This window comes from Lissotriton helveticus, chromosome 1_1, assembly GCF_964261635.1.
Source record: "Lissotriton helveticus chromosome 1_1, aLisHel1.1, whole genome shotgun sequence".
Lineage (NCBI taxonomy): Eukaryota > Metazoa > Chordata > Amphibia > Caudata > Salamandridae > Lissotriton > Lissotriton helveticus.
In genome coordinates, this window is record NC_136057.1 from 1334771277 (window position 1) to 1334791783 (window position 20507).

Below are 20507 nucleotides of genomic sequence, written 5' to 3' on the forward strand. Positions count from 1 at the left end.
ACTTGTGCACTTGCTGCCTGTGTCTGCTGAGCAGGTCTGCAATCTGATTGTCTACTCCTGGAAGGTGTTCTGCTAGGAGATAAATTGTGTGGTGAATTGCCCAATTCCAAATGCTTTGTGCCAGGCGCGACAGTTGGAGAGAGTGAGTCTCCCCCCCACCCAACTCCCCCTGTTTCTGTAGGTAGTACATTGCTGATATGTTGTCAGTGCGAACTAGGACAGTCTTGCCTACAAGTTGGTGAGAAAAGCTTTGAGTGCTAGGAACACTGCTAGAAGTTCCAGGTAGTTGATGTGGAGGCGTTTATGATCGTCTGAACACATTCCCTGGACTGTGCAATGTTGAAGATGGGCACACCCCAACCTGTTAACCACATGAATGCTACAGCAATTCATCCTCTATGCTGCAGATCCTTGATTCCCATTGTTCATGACAAGCTCAGCTCGTCATGAGCACACAAGCAGTGTACTTCAGCTCAGCTCGTCATGAGCTTGGAAGGGGTTAACGGTGCGTCTGTTGTCAGTATAGTCTGTGGAATCTGGTTTATGAAAGGCCGCCCTTTTGCTAAGTTTTGAGGGTTCCACCACTGCAGAGAGCGATGAGTGCGGCTGTCTACCAATACTAGATCGTTTATTAGACCCTGTGACAAATTCCACTGACGCACTAGACATTCTTGCAGATTACGCAGATGAAGCCTTGCATGAAGCACAACTGCAATGCAGGATGCCATCATTCCCAGCAGTTGCATGAAGACTCTGGCTGGTAATGATTGGTTGGGTTGGAATTGTAATAGTGTGGCCTGAATATTGTGAATTCTGGCTACATTGGGAGTGGCTAGATCTTTGAGAGTGTTGAGAGAAGCTCCCAGATAAGATTGCACTTGTGCCAGACACAGGTGAGACTCTTGTGCATTTATTGTAAAACCTAACTGGTGAAGTAGGTTCATTGTCGTCTGAGCGACAATGAACCTACATCCCCTTGAACCTGCGGCACATCACCGTCCTTGAGGTCGATCTGTAAGTCTGATCCGGAGTCAAACGCAGCTGAAGGCATCTCCTCCTCTATCGCTGATACTTCTTGTTCGGAGTCTTCGCAGAAGAGGTCTAGTGTGACATTCAACCGCTGCATCTCTCGACATCGAGTCTGACGCTCACAGAGTTTTCTTTGACGTGAAGGAGCGGCAAGCATCACAGTCTTGTTCTTTGTGCTCGGGGGGCAAGCACAAATTACACACCGGATGAGAGTCCATACGTGGATATTTTGAGTGACAAAGGGGGCAGAATTTAAATGGAGTCCGTTCCATCGACGAGGAGCCGAACGGACGTAGATGGGTCGGAAGGCCACTTGGAGATCTTCCAGTTGAAAAGTTGAAGTTTCTTGAAGTTCGAATCAAACAGCGGAAAGAGAAAAATGCGTTCAAAAACAATACTGTAGAGGTAGACAGAACATGCACCGAGGGGAACCAGAGGATCGATATCGAAGCGGAGCGCAGAAATACCCGTCCGAACTTGAAGATGGAGAAAAACACTCTAACAATGGAGTCGATGGCCATGCGCACTATCACCGAAAGGAGAAGTCACCTACCTCGTGACTGGAAAGACTTCTTGGAAGAAAAACAACTTGCAAACAACTGGACCTAACACTAGATAGCAGGAGTATGCAAAGCATGTGATCTACAGCTCACATGCCTCGAACACACTGTTTCATATTATCTTCAGGTCTCAGACGCTATGGGCAAGTTTTGTGAGCAGTGGCGACCGCCACAACACAAAGGTGGGGGGGAAAAGGACAGGAGCGGAAATTATTTTTTAAAAATGTATCTTTCCCCACAGACTTCGACACCGATGGCCACCTCAGAGCTCTCCCAGCAGTCTCTGAGAAGGCAGAGGTTGCTCAGACAATCCTGGCGCTTCTCTCCTTCTGAGTGGAATGCTCTGCCGCTCAGACACTGCTGTGTAGCCTGCGGTTTTTCTCCAACACGGCTGAGAACACAGCTCGGTTGGGAGAAATAGATGTGTGCATGTATGTTTGGCCGGTCTAGGATGGCTGGCCAAACATATATGCACACTTCCAAGTGCCCACCACCTGCCTGTCATGACCCGGCCCGTCCCACACCCCCGCACGCATGTCAGACCCAGCCGCAGAAAAAGAAAATGATATTGTTTCATTATCAGTTTATTTTTCTGTGACCGACTCAGACAAGTGGGGCGACGCTCCTTCGCCGTTACGGAGGAGCCGCCCCCGTTAGTGAGCAAATCCACTACCTGGATTTGGTTAGTTGATCTCGTGTTTGCCACTTTTATGAATTGAAGTATGAGTGACCCTTGCCATTCAGGAGAGACTTGTTTGCTAAATGCCACAGATGACCACTGTTATTTGCCTTTTGCTAGTCTGCTACAAACATTGATATCAATCAGTTGACTCTCTAGTACAATGCTGACATCAAGCTTTTGTCACTCTGCTGAAAGCTTTTACTTCAACGTTTTGCCAAGGTGTACAAGCTCCGAAATCAACCTTCTGCCACTCTGCTAAAAGCTCTAACATCAACCTTTTGCTACTCAGCCACAAGCTTTGACAAGAACCTTTTGCAGCTCAGTTACAAACTCAGACATCCAAGCACATTCACCGGCTGAGAACACATTGCCAAATGAGTGCAACTTAATATATATGGAAGTTGTAGCTAGCAACAGGCACCATGATTGCAAAAGAATATGTAAAATAAAATTGAGCCATCAATGCACTGACAAAAGGTTTCTTGACCCTCTTCCATGTGACATATGTATTGCTACAAACCAGCTTATTCAAATGGAAACCATTCTTTATCCAACTCCAGCAGACTCTTACCTCACCACTGTCTGGGAGCTACTCATGGGTGCCGGTTCAGACACATAGGGCCACTGTTTCTTGTCCAGCTTGTCTTCAATAATATCCTGAGTGAATTATGCAAATCGTTACTAAAAATCAGTTATAAGAAACATTTCAGTACAAGTAAGATGCAGTTTTGTTTCAGGATGGATTCAGACATGGAATATCCCCACCCACCACCTTGCATTTCTGTCTAAAAGTATCAGCTTAATAAGTGGGTGTTTCTTTAGAAACCGAAATACACATTGGGGAGTATGCTCTCAGCGCTGACTGTATAGAATAGAGGAAGAGGGTTGAAAGAAAGACAAAAGAGACAGAAAGTTTCTTTGTGTATTGGGATGGTGCTCAGAGGACGATTGAAGCGACTAGGGACTGTACTGTACATAGGACGCAATATGCCAGAGTGCACCATTCAGAAGGTCACCTGGAACAGACCTGGGTAGTGCGCCCTACCATCATGTCCTGGGGGGCAGCGCATTCACTTAAAGATGGAGCGGCTGCTTACAACCCGCTCCATGTTAGTGTAGATGGTAGCCTTTTAAGAGGGGACAGAGATGGCTGGCAGGCAGGTGCAGTGAGTGGCTGCACCCGCCTGCAGGATGAAAACTGGGGGGGGGGGGGGTGCCCATGGGAATCCCTTTTACCCCTCCAGAAGGCTACCCCCAGGGGCTGCACTGACAAAGTGTCAACTCTGAGGTGCACTTTCAGTGCGGCTCCGAAAGGCCTGTTTGTCTCTGCACCTGTTTACGTAATAGGATGCAGGCCCAGAGACAAAGTGACTCCCGCACTTGCATGGGGCCACACCCTACTGCAAATAAGGGAAGGCCCTTTGAAGATGGCGCTGGTGTCACATGTGCATCAGTGCTCTCAGCATTACAGAAGGGGCCACGCAAGTATCTTTGAGCCCTTCTGCAATACCACAATTCCCCAGGGCGCATGCTTGTTGTGCCCCAAGGGGACAATGCTAGTACAGGTACTGTGCCCCTCCCCTACTGGAACGGACAAATCAGTTTGATAAAGAGTATGTGGGGAGCGAGCTTACTGGGTATTTCTTCAGGGGAGATGCAGAAAAGTTGGGTTTGGGGATAAAAGATTTAGGTGCAAGTGACACGTAAGACTTTTTAGAAAGAGAGCACATAGAAAGGTTATGCATTTTTGGTGGGGGATGCTGCAAAAACAAGAGGCTGTAACAAATAAGCAAAGAGGTCCAGAGAAGAGATTGTATAGTTCTTGTATGGGATAATGTAGCCCAAAGATGCCTCAGGTACGTGCAAGGGCAGCAGAGATTTCTGTATGTATATGCGAGCCTGGCGAGACAACAGATGCAGAACTGAAAGAATTATGGGTTTCTTGTGTACATTATGCATGAGACATACTAGCAATGTGATGACAAAAAAAATAATTTTTTGAAACCATCATTCAACTCTTATTGAATTGTTTTTTTTTTTTAAAGATCGGATCAACTGACCATAGCTGATTTAGGAGAGATCTTAAGCAATAATGAATAAGATACATAAGGGGAAACATGATGAGATTCCTCGAGTGAAGTTTTGTGTGAGGGGCAGACCCTTAAAAAGTAAGACACAAGGAAGGTGAAGGCCTGGCTTATGAGGTAATAAATACAATATGCAAATCTGGTGAAAACAAGGAGGTGTGGAGGGAGCGGTTGCATAGAAAGACTTCTAGGAGCATCTACTTCCCTTACTGAGACACCAAGATCCCAATAATGGACCACTACTCAGTACTTTTGCAGCCAACTGCACACAGAGGTGAGGGATCCTTGATCTACCAAATACTGCTCCATTGAAAAGCTGCTGTGGCATTCGGGTGGCTCTAGTCCCAACAACACTTCAAAGAATGAGAATGATCAATATGAGACAAAGTCATGAGTCTGTAAAACACAAGCCTTCACCTCTACTAAACGTGGCAACTGCAAAATGGGCGCGACATCTAGGAGATTGTAGTGGTCTCTCCTTTCGTCTTTCTCTGTTGTGGAACGCTCACCTCACGTGGGTTCTCACGTGTGAGCATTCCACAACAGAACTTAGAATTGTGGTTTTGAATTGGATTTCAGCTGTGTCTTGTGCCTCGCTGTTGCTGGCTGCTGCGCAGTCCCTATCGATAATAAAGCTTACCTTGGACACATTGCTTCGGCTCCTGTGAGCTCCATTCTACAGAGATCTTACATGAGATTGTGTTTGTTCATATCATGAATGATCAGCAGGAAAACATGGATTTGATCATCTCAGCAGCATCTCTTGTATTGATGGCACAGATTTATTTTCGAACCTCTTTTTTTTTTCCAACTGTCTTGCACATTCTTTTGACTTGGACTGTGCTGTTCTTTTTTGTGCTATTCGACAGGATTTCTGGGATACGATAGAGTTTAATAATACATAATAGGGGCTTTTAGCCTAATCCCTTCTGTTGACTTTTCAAGTTCTAATCTCAATGCCTCTCTGCAGCAAGGGAAGCTTTAAAAGCCTGTCCACGTGGATGGCAACTGCAGTGGCTGCAACACAAGGGGGAGGGTTGGGGTGATTGGATTAAGCAATCTGTAGACGCTGTACGCGCCACCAGCATTGCCTCAAATGTCTGCCTTGGAATATGTACACGGCATGGCCACAACTTTCAACAGCAGCCTTCCTGCTACCAGGACACAATAATCCATTTAAGGATTTAAAGTCTATTTCTTGAAGCACAGGCTCCAAGGCCTTTCTGACAGTATTCAACAACACAGTTTGAATCACTTATGACAAAATATGTGATCTCAGTTTATAGTCTTCTATTTGTGTAACCCTAGCTCTGATAATTGCATTATGCTAGTATTTAAGTTGTTAATTGACCAGTAAGAGGGAAGGCAGAGTACAGAATATCAAGTAAGGATGAATAGAGCCATGGGGAGGGTTTGTCATAGGAGGCAACATCACTAGTGTTAACAAAAATCAACAGTTTGGTCGAGTCATACCTAAGTTGAGATTCTCATGATAAGTGACTCAAACTAGAAAAGTTGGGACTGGCTGAAGGTATGGTTGGGATAGAGACAGGGTAATTGGTGTATGTGTCCCAGTGGGGGTAAGAGTAGATATCTGCAGCACAACAGTGGTGCATCTTCTTTTTCCACAAACCACTGGACAGTGCTGTGCAATATATAATTGCCAACTATTTGAGATCTGCTGCCACAGTGTTGTGAGGGTGCATGCTGAGAGTGGCCCAGTGCTTAATTTGTACAAAAATAAGTGCCAGGCCTCTCGTCAGGAGGCCACTGCAGCTTGTACAACTGATTGCCCCTGCCAGTGCTGTCAATGATAATAAAAACACAACTACTAACCGTCACACTCCTACAAGTGTGACAATTCGGACTGTTTCAGGTCCCTTCAGCTATAAGAATGGCGTGGACGGCAGGTAAAAGTAATTTCTAACAAATATAGCATTAATAATTTACTGTTGCTGCGGTCATCTCTAAATTAGCTAGACTGCGCCACCTTGTGGCAGGCTGTCACAAGCGCCGGTGCTGACAACTAAGTGCTGGTGCCGAGCACCAGAAACCACCGGCTCAAATTAAGCACTGGAGTGATCAATGACCAGAAATTCTGAGGCAGGGCTTGAAGAGGCACCAGAAGAGTAAAACAGTGTATAAAGAGATGCGAGTACTTGTCTAATCAAGACTCAGAAAGTGGACGCCTGAGAAGCTGATGCCTGCTGGTGACCAGAGCTGTGACCAGACATCGGACAGAACCCCGACATCAGACTGTAGCAACAAGGGGGAGCTATGCAATACTCAAGGTAGCGCTACTAAGCACAAATGCAACCCAGTGGGTCCAACTACTATTACTGATCAGGCCAACAGAGCTCCTAAGCAAACCTGGATCAGCACTGGTAGTCCAATCACAATGCCAATGTTTACACCCGGAGTCTGTGGCTGTGAATCAAGATAAAGCATACCACACTGCCATACAACTGCAAAGGTAGCAAGATTGATTTGTCTGAAGCATTTACTGAAAAAGAAAACTCTTAAATGGCCTCCATTAAAATCATTTAAAAGAGTAAGCATTGGGTGTTTCTATCAGAAGCAAATTTGCATTTTCTGCATGGTCACCCCAGATTTCCTAACGTTTGCTAGCTTTAGGACTCTGTGATCATTACTACTGCTAAAGAGTAGTTAAGTGTCAGTATTTCCCCTCTAAAATATATGCAGTACACTGGAACTCCCTATTGGCATATTTAACTTCCGTGTGAGTTCATTGTAAATGATGTCTAGCGTGCACCAATGGCATGGAAAGATCAATGTCATACGTGGGATGCAGTATATATTTAAACTACTTGCATGCAACAAAAATATTTGACAGGAGCACCATTGTTGAAATGCACGGATGTGCCATATGACAGGAAAAACTGCCTTAGCCATGTATAAAAAAGCCTATTATATATTCATAACCCACCTCCTAAAGTATGCCTTGTCACCACATAAGGGTGCTGATATATATAAAAAAAAAATAGGGCACACTACATATTGGGGTAGTGTACCATTACAATGAAATAAAAGTCAAGAGCTATTTTATTCTGTAGGCTTACTAGACTTTTTTGTCCAATACATCTAGGTGAGATTAGAAACTCTAATTTTCCACCTCTGCTTAAGAAAGGGCTAAAACAATGCATCAAAACGACTTCCCACTTTGATTTCATATTCAACATGCATTTTAAACACCAATGTTTGACAACCTAGGCAGAAAAGTAATTTTGTAAAAATTCAGTTTAGGCTGCCTGAGCCCGGGCTGACACACACGACAGGGGGGGGCTGAATCCCCGTGAGCCCAATGGGTGTTGCACGGCGGGCCCACACACACAACGAGGAACCTGGGGGGGAGGGGGCAGAAAAACGAGCACAACGAGGCAACAGGGGGTGGGGGGGCGGGGGGCAGAAAAGCGAGAACAACGAGGAACAGGGAGTGGGGGGGCAGAAAAGCAAGCACAACGAGGCAACAGGGGGGTGGGGCAGAAAAGCGAGCAGAACGAGGAACAGGGGAGTGGGGGTTCAGAAAAGCGAGTACTTCCTAGGAGATGTTTGTCGCTCTTACTGCTTTGCCTCGTTTCTCTTCCTTGTTTATCTTATTCTGATCCCTTACTTTCTCTGCTTTCTCACCTGTCACTACCTCATCCTATCCCTGCTTGTTTCATTCCCATGCAATCACTCAGTCCTTGGGTAGTTTCTCACCCAGGTCCCTGTTGCTTTTTTACACGTTTCTCATTCCTGCTGCCTTCCTCATGCTGCCTCTCGCTACCTCTAAATCCTGCTAGTACCCCATTACTTACATCCCTGCGCTCACCCTCTTCTCTTACCTACACCCTAGACGCTTGGCACTCTAGTCTGACTTACTCCTCGCTGGCTTCTCTGTGTCACGCTGTATGGGGGCGCCGGCACCCTCTGAGCACGCACCACCTGTAGCACCTATATTTTTGGGGGCGGTAGACACTCTCGGCCCCCAGTCACTCTCGTCCACCCAAACCATAGCTTCCCGGAGTGCATGTTCTTCTTCCTGTCAGGAGATCGGAACCGTTAGACCGGCCCCAGTCATCCACCCCTGCTCGCGGGCAGGAGGGGGTAGTAATGCTGTGTCCTGTACCACCCGGTGCCGGCCCAGGGAGCTCCACATCCTCCGGCCCCTGACCCTCACTCCGGGACCCCCTCCTCACCTCAGGAGCTGTCAGTGCTTGCGCGGCTCTTGCACTCTTCCGCCGCCATCTTGGCTGTCAGTGGGCGGGGAGCTGCGCGTGACGGAGTGAGGGGGGCTGTGGACCCGGACCTCACAACAAACCAGAAAGTGACACCTCTTGCGACCCTGCGGCGAGGAGCACACCGGGGAACGTTGAGTGATGCACTGCACACCACTCCGGTGGCCGGTGTGCCCCCCATGACATGAGTGACGCCTTCAGAAAGTCCTGGGTTTTTAGCTAAGGACCCGTTGCCTTCTGGAATATGCAGTTTTCTAGTGGCGCTCTAATAAATATCTCAGCATTGATGTTGGCCTAAAAGCTGGACTGGTTGATGGTTTCACAAATGACCTGGGGGGCACTTAGCGGGTATACCGCAAATTCGAAGTGAGTTCCATAACACGTGTCACCCACATCCCACCCGGGGATACCACGGCGATTGTGAAAGGGACGCTGCTGTGCTTCGCTGGCTCACGTGGGTGGATCTGTGCAAGGCAGGGACTCGAGGCTCATGGCTGAAAAACACAGAACCATCATCGAGAGGAAGAAGGACCAATACGATTTACTACAGGTAAACAGATCGAGTAGAAAAGGTGTCCGAAAACAGAAGACGGACTGCGCCTGCAGAGCGCTGCCTGGGCCAGCCCCTGCTTCTATGAGCTGTGCGAGGCACAGCGGGTGAGACAGTCCCCAAGCAGGTTTTCAGGATAGCCACGGGCGAAGTAAAGAGACTGAGTTTAGAGCGTCGGTAAAGGCGCCTTATATGGTTGTTACGCAGCTCTGGCCCGCGGGCCACACCTTTTCTCCAAGTAAAAACACACCCCTCAATCCCAAAAAGACGGGGCTTGAACGGAGTGACGCCCCTCTCCTCCAATGGCTGGCCTCCGTTTAGGAAGCCAGCCAATGGAGAAGAGGGGCGGGTTCAAGCCCCACTCTCTGAAACATCAGTTTTCTCCCAGCGAGAGCTGCACAAGCGCAGCCTTCGCTAGGCGAAAACTAAAAATGGAAATAAACGGCATATCTCACCACATGTTTGTGTGAGGGTGGGTGTATGCATCTGTGTACATGGACTTTAGCAAGCAGGCAAAGAAAAAGGTGTTCATCTTGCGCAAAAAAAACATTTAATCTATATGATATTTAGTATGTAACTCTTTTATCTCTATTGTTATCATATCTCTTGCATTAACGTATTCCTTTACCTCAATACACTTATTTTCGAACTTAAAAAAACCATTTAATCTTTTTGTTCATCTGTTTCACTACACTGCCTTCAATCTATACTAATATAATAAAGAGAGAGCCCAAACCTTTGTGGCGGGTAATCTCAGGAACCACAGCACCAATCACAACACCCAATACAGCATTGGAAAGGACAGTTGTAGCAGATGGACATAGGCTATACAGCTGGCCACCATATACATTCGAAGGGTAAAAGAACCTTAGGGGCAAAGTAGTCCCTTGTGGGCTTGGGCGTTCTGCTCGGGGCGTGTGCGTTGTGGTGGGGGCATGGCCATACAGCGATGGGCGCGACATTCGCTACTTCCTTGTGGCCGTGTGCATTGTGCTGGGGGCGGAAATCAGGTAAAACAAGCGTTTGTAGGGATCCGTTGTGGGTATGTGGGGGAATGGCCAACGCTACGTGTTAGTACTTCCTTGTGGCCGTGTGCGTTGTGCTGGGGGCGGAAATCAGGTAAAAGCTGGGGGTGGAAATCAGGTAAAACAAGCGTTTGCAGGGATCCGTTGTGGGCATGTGGGGGCGTTGGCAACGCTACGTGTTAGTACTTCCTTGTAGCCGTGTGCGCTGTGCTGGGGGCGGAAATCAGGTAAAACAAGCGTTTACAGGGCTCCGTCGTAGGCATGTGGGGGCGTGGCCATACAGAAATCTGCACGGCATTCAACGGGCATTCGGCAAAAAGGGTGTGCGGAAATCCTGCAAAACAAGCGTTCACAGGACTCCGTTGTGGGCGTGGGTATACCCGGACAACGTGGGGACGGGCTGCTAGTGGAGAATAAATGGCAACTGATAAGTATTGGAACTAAGAGCAATTGAGGGTTCTCAACTTCTCCTTGTATTCAATGCATAGAAAGATCAAATTACAGTATGCCATTTTATAATGATGAAAGAGTCAAAGCTGATATTAAAGCTGCTGTTGCGCCTATGTTGTGTAATGCCTCCTTTCCTCTTTGTCTCCCCTGTACAGATCTGATACTGTCTCTCCCTTTCAAGCATGTTCAGTCCAATTCTCTTTCACATAACCCCCAAGTTGAATTAAACAAAGAACATTTGGCAATACATTTTAATACCCCACTAAATTGAGATATATTAACTGGCAAAGATAGTGTATGTGGTCCTTGAAGGGCAAATCATGAATGAACTATAAAAATGAATGAACTATAAAAATGAATGAATGTTTGCAAACATTTGAGCGAAGGGGAAGCATATGTGCATTCATTCCCCAGTGGTGTTAATCAACTTGGTATAGTTCTAGAAAAGGAGCACAATTTTTGAGAGGGCACAACTTGGATTTAATTCACTGTTTCAGCACACATTAGGAACCCTCGACTGATGTAAACATTGAACTGAAAGTGCAACCATTAGAGTGATAGGATCGAACAACATCATCTCCGGGGAGCAGAAATACAACTAAGTAAAGACAATGTAAACCTCTTCTGTGCATTGATGAAAGCCAGCAATTTATAGTGATCTTCCTGAAACAACCACTGCCTTTTCACCATTTTACTACAGGGCAGGTTCTCACTCTGAATCCTTGTAAGGATCATTGGACACGTTTTTTTGCTACGTGTGTGCAAATTTAATGGCACTGGCAAGGAGCCATGCACTGTTAACTTTTTTATAAGGAATAGTTAATTTTTAGCAAAATATGTAAGCAAGTGGAAAGGATTAGGCACAACATAACTTGCCTAATGTGTCTGCTATCAAGTTTAAAGACTATGTTAGACTAAGTTAAACCAGCGGTTCTTAAACTGTGGAATGTGGACCCTCAGAGGTCTACGGCGCCTACTCAGGGGGTCAATGACTGCTGAAAAAATTAAATAATACTAGTAGATATTAAAATATATATGAATAATGAAGCAAAATGTAACACTGAAAATTTCAAAACGTTCTGTAGATGTGAAGGAATTTAAAATTGGATGTTAAAAGTGAAGGAATTTAAAATTGGATGTTAAATGTTAAGTAGGTATCATTAGCTAGATTTGTGGGAGCAGCACAAGTACAGCAGTTCGAATATAGAATGGACAATGGGTGGCTCGAATGAAATGGCAAAAAAAAAAAGCGCATGCATTCAGAGCAAAAAGACAAATTGATATGCTACAATCCAGAATTTAACAAGCATTTGCAATGCAATAGGTCTCGCATTTGCGAGAGTTTAAGCTATTAGCATTGCAAATGACAATGCCTTTTATTTGTTTTAAAAACCAAAACATAAATAAAAGACATTGTCATTTATAATGCGAATAGCTCAAACTTGCGTAAATGCGAGACGTATTGGTGGTCTTTAGTGGGGCCAGAGTGCCTGAGAAGGAGGTGATCCCGGCATTGAAGTTGGAAATGGCTCTGTGGAGGTTGTTGAGGTGCTGTGGTCGGTGATATAAAAACACTGAGAACCAGCTTTGTTCAAAGATCTTTTTCCAGTGACATCATTAAGATCTGGCGATGGCATTCCTGTGGTGGTGAGGGTAAGCTATGTAGAAGCGAACAACGGCATGGTAGAAACAGTTGATGGGTGTGGGCTTGTCCACTGGGTTTTATCTGAGGCTGGTGAAGCTGGGGTCCAATGGGTATCTAGTGGCATGGGTGTGGCCTTCCACTCGCTGGGTGAGTCTAAAATTTGTCGGGTCCTCCGGGGAGTTGGCACTGTTGGGTTGGTGACGTCTCCCAAGTGGTGGTTGAGGTCATCTAGGAGGATGAATGTACTGGTGTCGAGTATCAAGAGGGCAAATGTGCTTTTGATTGTGGCTCGTGTCTAGGGAGTGGAGAGGGAGGAGTTATATGAGAATGCCGATCACGGTGTAGTTGACGGGGATGTACAGTTTGAAAGCCAGGTGTTCCATGTTGCTGTTGGTGTTTGTCAAGGAAACTAAGCACTGCATGTGCTCTTTGTAGATGATGGAGAGTACCCCTCAGGGACTGTTAATCCTGTCCTGCCTTTCGATCTTATACCTGGGGTGATAGCTGTGTTGATGTGTGAGTCATCCAGGTGCCTGTCAGGATAAGCAGGTAATGTGAGTCGTCATGCAGCAGGTCGCACAGATACCAGGGGCATGTTTGGTGAGGGAGCAGGTGTTGTGGAGGAGGTATGAAATGGGAAAGGGGAGGTGGTTTGGGGGGCCTGGGGGCGGGGGAGTGTTGGTGGTTGGGGGTGTGGGTGTTCATGTGAGCATGAAGCCCGAACTCATTTGGTATGTTCTATGGGATTCCCCGATATAGAAAAGGTGTCTTTTCTACATTTGCAAACTGGGATAGGGTAATGTGGTAACCAATCACTTCCAAGCTTCTCAATGGCCAACAAAATGACTCTGGACATAATCACTATGTATGTATGGTCCTTCTACTGTGCATAGATCAAAAGGGTTGCAAAGCAGCCAAACCTTTCCTTTTTTACAAAAGGCCACGGGCCATAAGTGCCATAGCTCGTCTTCCATTATACATGATGTTGTGGTCAAGAAGAAAGGCCTCTGAACGTTAACTGCCCGAAGTATCTGAAGGAAAGACTATGCCACTATAAACAAAACCGGGTGTTGCGTTCTAACTTTTTTAATTGGCTTCAGACTCCGCGTTTTGAGAAATCACGGCTAGGTGGAAGAGCTTTCACGGTCAAAACAGCCGTACTGCAGAACGCCCTCCCAGCCTCCTTGCGAAGTGCCAAGTCCGAACCCTGTTTTAAAAAAATCCCTGAAGACGTGGCTTTTCAGGACAGCAGCACTGTAGACTCAGAAATACGCACTCCTGCCTTTGTCGCCTAAATTACCTAGTGTTTTCTAGCGCCGGGACACCCCTGTGTTGGGGGTAGCTGTGGCGCTTAATAAATCACAGTATTATTATTATTATTAAGAAAGTCTCAACATTCCCATTATTTCACTGTCTGTGAGAATGGATTGCGAGACAGTCACCCTTCTTCCAGGGTCCTGAAGGGTTGAAGCAGCATTTAAACCAAGTCTCTTGTTGCACGATAAATGGATGCACTGAAAATGACAACACCTTTGCATGATTAAGAATAGCCATCTACAAAATCAATTTAGAGGACTCATTTGGACAGTTAGATAAGTTAAATCACGTTCCTCAATCCGGAATAATACTGCTAAAGGGGGAGGGGGGGGGGGTCGGGGAGGGGAGAGGCTGCACAGCTGCTTTTATTACGAAAATACACAGCACATACATCTTTAAAAAAACCACACACACACACACACACACACACACGCGACGTTTGATATTAGCTGGGAGGTAAAGAATGAAATGATATGCAGTTTTGTTTTTTGTATCGAATTCAAGTCACCTCAGGGTGCACGCACAACAGAATGGTCTGACGTTCTAATGAGTCCCGTATCGAACATGGTGGACGCTTTCCCTGCCCACCAGAGGATGGTTTCAAAATAGCTAAAGACGTGGAGACTCTGAAGGTGGAACTTCACCGCCCTCTCTCCTCGGAGACAGGGATATGACACGCATATAGAATATGTATAGCCGCTTGCCACTGACATTTCTTTGGCTAAACTGTCAGAAAGGTGGGGGGGAAGCTACGAATGAAAAATGTAGAAAGGCTGATGTTGCTGCTCTTAACTACATAACGAACCTGTTTAACGTTTGAAGTGCAGAAGATGCGCAGGGGGTTGGTGCAGCAGTTGTGTCACTATGTCGCAAACTGGCCATGAAGTGGACTGCTAAATGGGCAAAGCAGGCGCTTAAGCAACACTAATGAACGCTCTCCAATGTGACCAGACAAAACCACCGGAATGTCCAGTTTAGCTTCTGCCTCTTAGTTGTCATGTAAACGCAATGGTAAATCACCATGGCAATCCTAGAAGAGTAAACAAACTGGTACTATTGTAGTTGTACTGCTGCAAGCCAAGGCTCGATAACCCATGTTGTGCAGCCAAACTTCACCTTGGCAGCCATTGCCAAGTGGAACCAGTGTTAACACGTATTAGGGCAAGAGCTAGTAAAACGGCCGTTTACCAAGTGATTTCTCGTCGGTGATGTCTTTGCGCTCGCAAAAAGTAATAGCAAATAAAACTCAAACCTGAGCAAACTTGACTACCGCCCTCCCTAAAACTGTGTCTGATCCTACAAGACAAACGAGAAGTTAAACATCTTCCCGGAAATGCCAGAGCCCGACGATTCATGGAAATTGCTTCATTTCGAAGCAGTAAGTCTACAGGTGTCGTTGTGCTGATCTTCCTCGATTGAGGCTCCACGTGTTTGTACACCACACACGGAAACACACAACTGCTTCAAGTACTGAATTAATACTTATTCTACTTCTAGTAACCTTTAGCACTACAATCCATCTTACAACTGAGCGAAGGCAAGCCAGACACGTTTTATACACGGTTTACTTTAGGACTGCAGCTGTGAAAGTTAAGTCGGTAATAAAAATAAAAATGTTTATAAAAATAATGTCTCTGGAGTGACAATACTGGTTTGAAAACAAACGTAATTATCAAAGCATTTAGGGGATGGATTGTGCCAATGCTCATGTCCGTACTCCTCCTTCTGCCCAATTCCATTCTATGGCTAGAAACCAAGAAAACAAGCCGACGGGGGTAAGGAAACTGAAAGCGGCGACGCGCGTATTCACAGGAACACAAACACATTTCTTACGCACTGAGCATGCGTGCGGCCAACTTTGCCTGGGGCAAGGAGCGCGCGGCAGTGTCCGGGGCTCCCGTGAGCTGAGGGTGCCCGCGTGTTGTAGCCTGTGTGAAGGAGCCCTCCTGCAGAGAGAAGTCCAACAGGAGCCCACACCGTCTCTGTGAATGCTGCTGCGGGGCTCCTGTGAGCATGACGGAGTCCCACGTGTTTCTGCACCAGTGACTGGAAAAGAGGCCCCCCTGCCACGAGGAGAACAGCCGGGGAGGAGCGCAGTCCCCACAAGAGCCGGTAAGTGGGGCGTGTGGAGCGCGCGTGAACATTAAAAAAATGCTATTGCAGGAGGCTGACTTGCCTCAGAAGCGGGACAGGCGATGTGCACAGCGCGTGGCTGTACGTGTGCGTACACCAGCTCAAATCGCCAAAAGCTCTGCGCGTGCCCATCTCCTGTCCCACTTCCGAGGCAAGTCCACAACAATAAGCCTCGCTGGCGACAGCGTTTTGCGCTGCGTACGCCAGGCTCGACCTAAAAACCACACATTTAGAAAAGTTCCAAAGTACCCATTACAATTAAGATTTCTTCTATATTTGTTTGTGAATTAAATTAAATATTTAGTGATTTGTGTATTTGCATCATGTATACTTGTTTCTATATTTCTGTGTACTGTTTTGAGGTTCAAATGGTAGAAAATGCCTTAGTTGGGGTACTCAGTTTCTAGTAAGGGCTCAGTGGGGTGTCCCCAGATCCAGGTAATGATTCAGTAGGCATCCACAGAAGTCAAAAGGGTAAGAATTGCTGTGTTAAACAGTACTTGTTCCACAGCATGATGAACTCTGACACCACCTCAGCTTCTTACTGCTGTGGCGATGCATCCCGTAAAGTGCGCTGCATTGACCAACCGATGTCTGGTTCACAGGGTGGTGCCTGTATGCCACGATTACTGTTCAGTTGCAGGGCTGAGGCGATACATATAGTTGTGTGCTCTTCTTTCTACTTTGTTACACTTCAGTGGCATGAATATCATGGTGTGGTCTGTGCCACCAAGTCTTACTGCTACATTACACTCCTGCGTGGGTGGAATCAGTAGTACTTTATGCCCCATCGCAACCTACTGCTCTGTTCTACTGGCACGGAGAAGCATACATTGGGGCACTGCGACATCTCTGCTCCGCCCTACTGCTGTGGGGCGGCATTCAGTGGTGCACTCTAGGCTGCAACCCTGGCTTACTGATACGTCCTGCTGGTGTGGAGATACATAGGTATGTGCTCTATGCAGCCACCTCTGCATACCACTTTAGCAACAAACAATGGTCCCATACCTCAATCACATCGCGTAGCATAGGCGTCCAGCGGGAGAGCTGGTATGTGGTAGCTTCTAGACGAGGCCTTCGCTCAGGTTTGCTTTGGATGCTGGTGCTTGACTGAGGAGGAAAGAAAAAGTCCTGTGAGACTGGACAGACTAACTAGAGAAGCAAGAATAGAAAGGAAAGAAGAAATGTGTGCCCCTGAGAGAGGCAAACCTACCTGGAGCTACCAAGTCTGAAAAGCAAGGAAAGGAAGAAAGGAAAGATAGAGTGAATACATTAAGATGTTGGAAGAAACACTGCTTACCATGCTACATGCAGCTACTCGTGTGCAGTGGACTACGTTAATATATTATGGTTCAAGCTAAGGTAGAAGGAAATAAGTGACGTCAACATCAACGCGCTGAAATGCGTCACACATCTGACCCCTAAAATGACCTCCATTCAGCAAATGAAAAAACAGTTTTAGGATCCGAGATGCTGATACTGTGTGGATGCACATTACATATAATGACCCTTTGCATGAAGCATGCGATTGAAAGTTGTGCATTGCATTGACATGACAATTTTAATACGCTGCGCCATGAAGACACTAGGTGTGGATTGAATGAATTGTGTGTCAGTCTTTTTGAGATCCCAGGGTGCCCCAAAGTGAGCAGGCATTACCAGGTTGTGTTGAACATTGAAATGTATACTTTGCCAGGGAAAAGTGAAATTATATGGTGGATTCTAGAAGGTATGCTATAAATGGTACTTGCCTAACCACACCCTTCACTGTTCACAAACAATGCTAACTGGACACACAGAAACATTTATAAAGATTTTCAAAAAGGCCAAGGGCTTACTAGGCACGGGAACAGACAAAAAAGGTTCGGCAAAGTGGACAAAATGTGCACGTGCCATTTTTAGAGGTACAGTAACTCCCAGTAATTGTTATCTATCTGTGTCCTTTAGGTAGCATTACTTCTTACACACACCCACACCCCTTATATGTGTAAAAAAGCCCTATTTTCACTTTTCATTAATGCTCTTTCTCATGATGATCAGATGTGAAAGAACAACTCCGAAGGCCTAATAAGTAGTGACTACATATTAAAACCCTCTTCATAGGTAATGAGATGCTGGAGGAATATAGACGACCTACCCATGTGGCAAATGAAGCGTTACTTCTCACTACTCCATAATAAGCCACAAGATGCCTGTCCTTTGCAGAGCTCCTGGTTGGATGAAGGCTTACTTAGGTCAGAGAAGGAAGAGTTACTTACCTTGGGTAACTAAATATCTGGTAGAGACACAGTCTAGCCGCAGATTGCTTAACTTAGAATATCCCCCCAGGCACCAGACTGGATCCGGAAAATCTTTTTTCCCCAGCAATACCTCTGCACACCGGGAGGTGGCGTCGCCGGGCTCCGTCCTGACATCGTCCACGGAAGTGACGTCAATGGAGCCATATAAGCCCCTCCCGACATGGTGACGTCAGTTTTCTACAGGAAACTTTTCCGCGCCGGAACGCGGAGCCGTGCAAAAAACTGAAATAACACAGGAACAGTATGTGTAAAAAAAGAATAAAATCATTGAAAAAGCACCCCGTACCCGGAGGGGCTGAAGGGAGCCCACAGAGCAAGGGCCCAACAAATTGCCAAGCCGTGCCCCCCCTCGAGGGGGCAACGTCAGCGGCACAAAAGATATGACAAGCGAGGCACAGCTTGTCACCACAAAAGGGAAATTAAAAGAACCACAATATTGAAGCAACATGTTGCAAGACAAGGGATTAGAAGTGAACAACCACTAGAAAGTTCACCACACACATAATCCAGAGATTGAAGAACTGTAGCACCAAGAGAACCCAACCCAACCGACTGCCAGGGAAAGGAGGAGGCATAGGTGTGGGCGGTGGGGGGGGAAATTAAAAACAAAATAACTCCACGCATGAGTAGCACAGGAGGAAAACATGAGAAGGTAGTTAAAAGTATAGACCTGAACCACCTTAAAAAGTGGACGGAGTGGAGAGACAAAGGGCTCGATGGCTGCCAAAGGAAGGTGCAAGAGCACGCCACCAACAAAACAATAGGACGGAGGGGAGTCCGAAGGGCCCCACATAGAACAACACACCCTACCCCAGAGTGAAGTGCGAGAGCACACCTCCGGAAGATCAAAGCCACCAGAAAGAGGGAGGCTAGGTGGAAAGACACCATATGAAAATGTCTTCGCAGAGTGGGGAGGATCGGCGGGCGTTAAGGAATCTGCGGCTAGACTGTGTCTACCAGATGGAAAATGTTACTTACCAGTATGCATCTGTTCTTGGTATGTAGAGCTGCAGAGTTGTACACTTAGCATTAGATCGCCACCTGGTGTTGGGCTCGGATGATTGCAGGTTGTTGTTGTCTTGGAAGAAGTCTTTGTAGTCACGAGATAGGTGACTTCTCCCTTGGACAATACTGCGCATGGGCATCGGCTCCATCCTTAGATTGTTTTTCGCCATGATGGAAAATGATGGAGTTAGTATAAGTAAAGAAAAAAGGATGTCCATGCGTATGCATCTAAGTAAGATGAAACTGGAACGGATACAAGTCCCGGGGAGGCGGGAGGGCGTGTACAACTCTGCAGCTCTACATGCCATTAACAGATGCATACTGGTAAGTAGCATTTTTCGTTCGAGGCATATGAGCTGCAGATTGTACACTTAGCATTGATTGTACAGCAGTGTTTCCCCTAGCGGTGGTCGCTTGTATCCGTTGCAGTGGTTTGAAAGAGTTTTAAGGACAGCCTGGCCTACTGCAGCTTGCTACTTGGCTTGCACATCAACACAATAGTGTTTAGTGAAGGTGTGCGGTGTAGACCATGTTGCTGCCTTGCATATGTCCTCTAGGGGTATGTTTCCTAAGAAAGCCATAGAGGCTCCTAGCTTGCGAGTGGAGTGTGCTCTAGGAGGAACTGTTAATGTACGTTTTGCCTTTAGATAGCATATTTGTATACACTTTACAATCCACCTTGCGATCCCACCTTTAGAGATGGGATTGCCTTTGTGTGTAGGAGAGAAAGATACAAACAGTTGTTTTGTTTTTCTAAAAGATTTAGTTCTATCTATATAGTATAGGAGAGCACTTTTAACATCTAGAGTGTGTAAAGCCCTTTCTGCTACAGAGTCTGGGTTTTGGAATAACACAGGTAACTCTACGAATTGATTTAAGTGAAAAGGAGTGATGACCTTTGGAAGAAATTTTGGATTAGATCTAAGAACCACTTTGTGAGGATGTATTTGAAAAAATGGTTCTTGTATAGTGAAAACTTGTATCTCACTTACTCTTCTAAGAGGTAATAGCAAAAAGGAAAGCGGTTTTCCATGTTAGGAATTGCGGTTCACATTTATGTAGAGGCTCGAACGGGGGTCCCATGAGTCTTGTAAGGACAATGTTCAGGTTCCACAAAGGAGAAGGTGGCAACCTGGGTGGGATTATTCTTTTTAATCCTTCCACGAATGCTTTGATTGCAGGCACTCTGAAGAGAGACAGATGTTGTCTGTTTTGTAAATACGCTGCAATTGCTGCAAGGCGCAGGCATATGGAAGAGTATGCTAAATTAGACCTTCGTAGATGTAAAAGGTAACAAATGATATTCTGGATGGAAGCATCCAGGGGATCAATTTGATTGTTTCTGCAATATATTGCGAATATTTTCCATTTAGCGGCATAACACGCTCTGGTAGTGGGTTTCCTAGCCTCTTTAATTATATTCATACAGTCTGGTGGTAGGTTTAGATAACCAAACTTAAGACTTCAGGAGCCAGGTCGCTAAATT

The 20507-nt window shown here is 46.1% G+C and overlaps 1 protein-coding gene across 1 annotated transcript in view; it reads right to left on the minus strand.

Moving 5' to 3' along the window:
• STXBP2 (syntaxin binding protein 2) overlaps positions 1 to 20507 on the minus strand; it is a 326348-nt gene that overhangs the window by 10440 nt on the left and 295401 nt on the right. Inside the window, exons 16-17 of the mRNA XM_078682512.1 lie at positions 16725 to 16826; positions 2843 to 2928 (exon numbers count right to left, since the gene is read on the minus strand). Coding sequence (XP_078538638.1) covers positions 2843 to 2928; positions 16725 to 16826 — 188 coding nt within the window. The remainder of the gene's footprint in view (positions 1 to 2842; positions 2929 to 16724; positions 16827 to 20507) is intronic.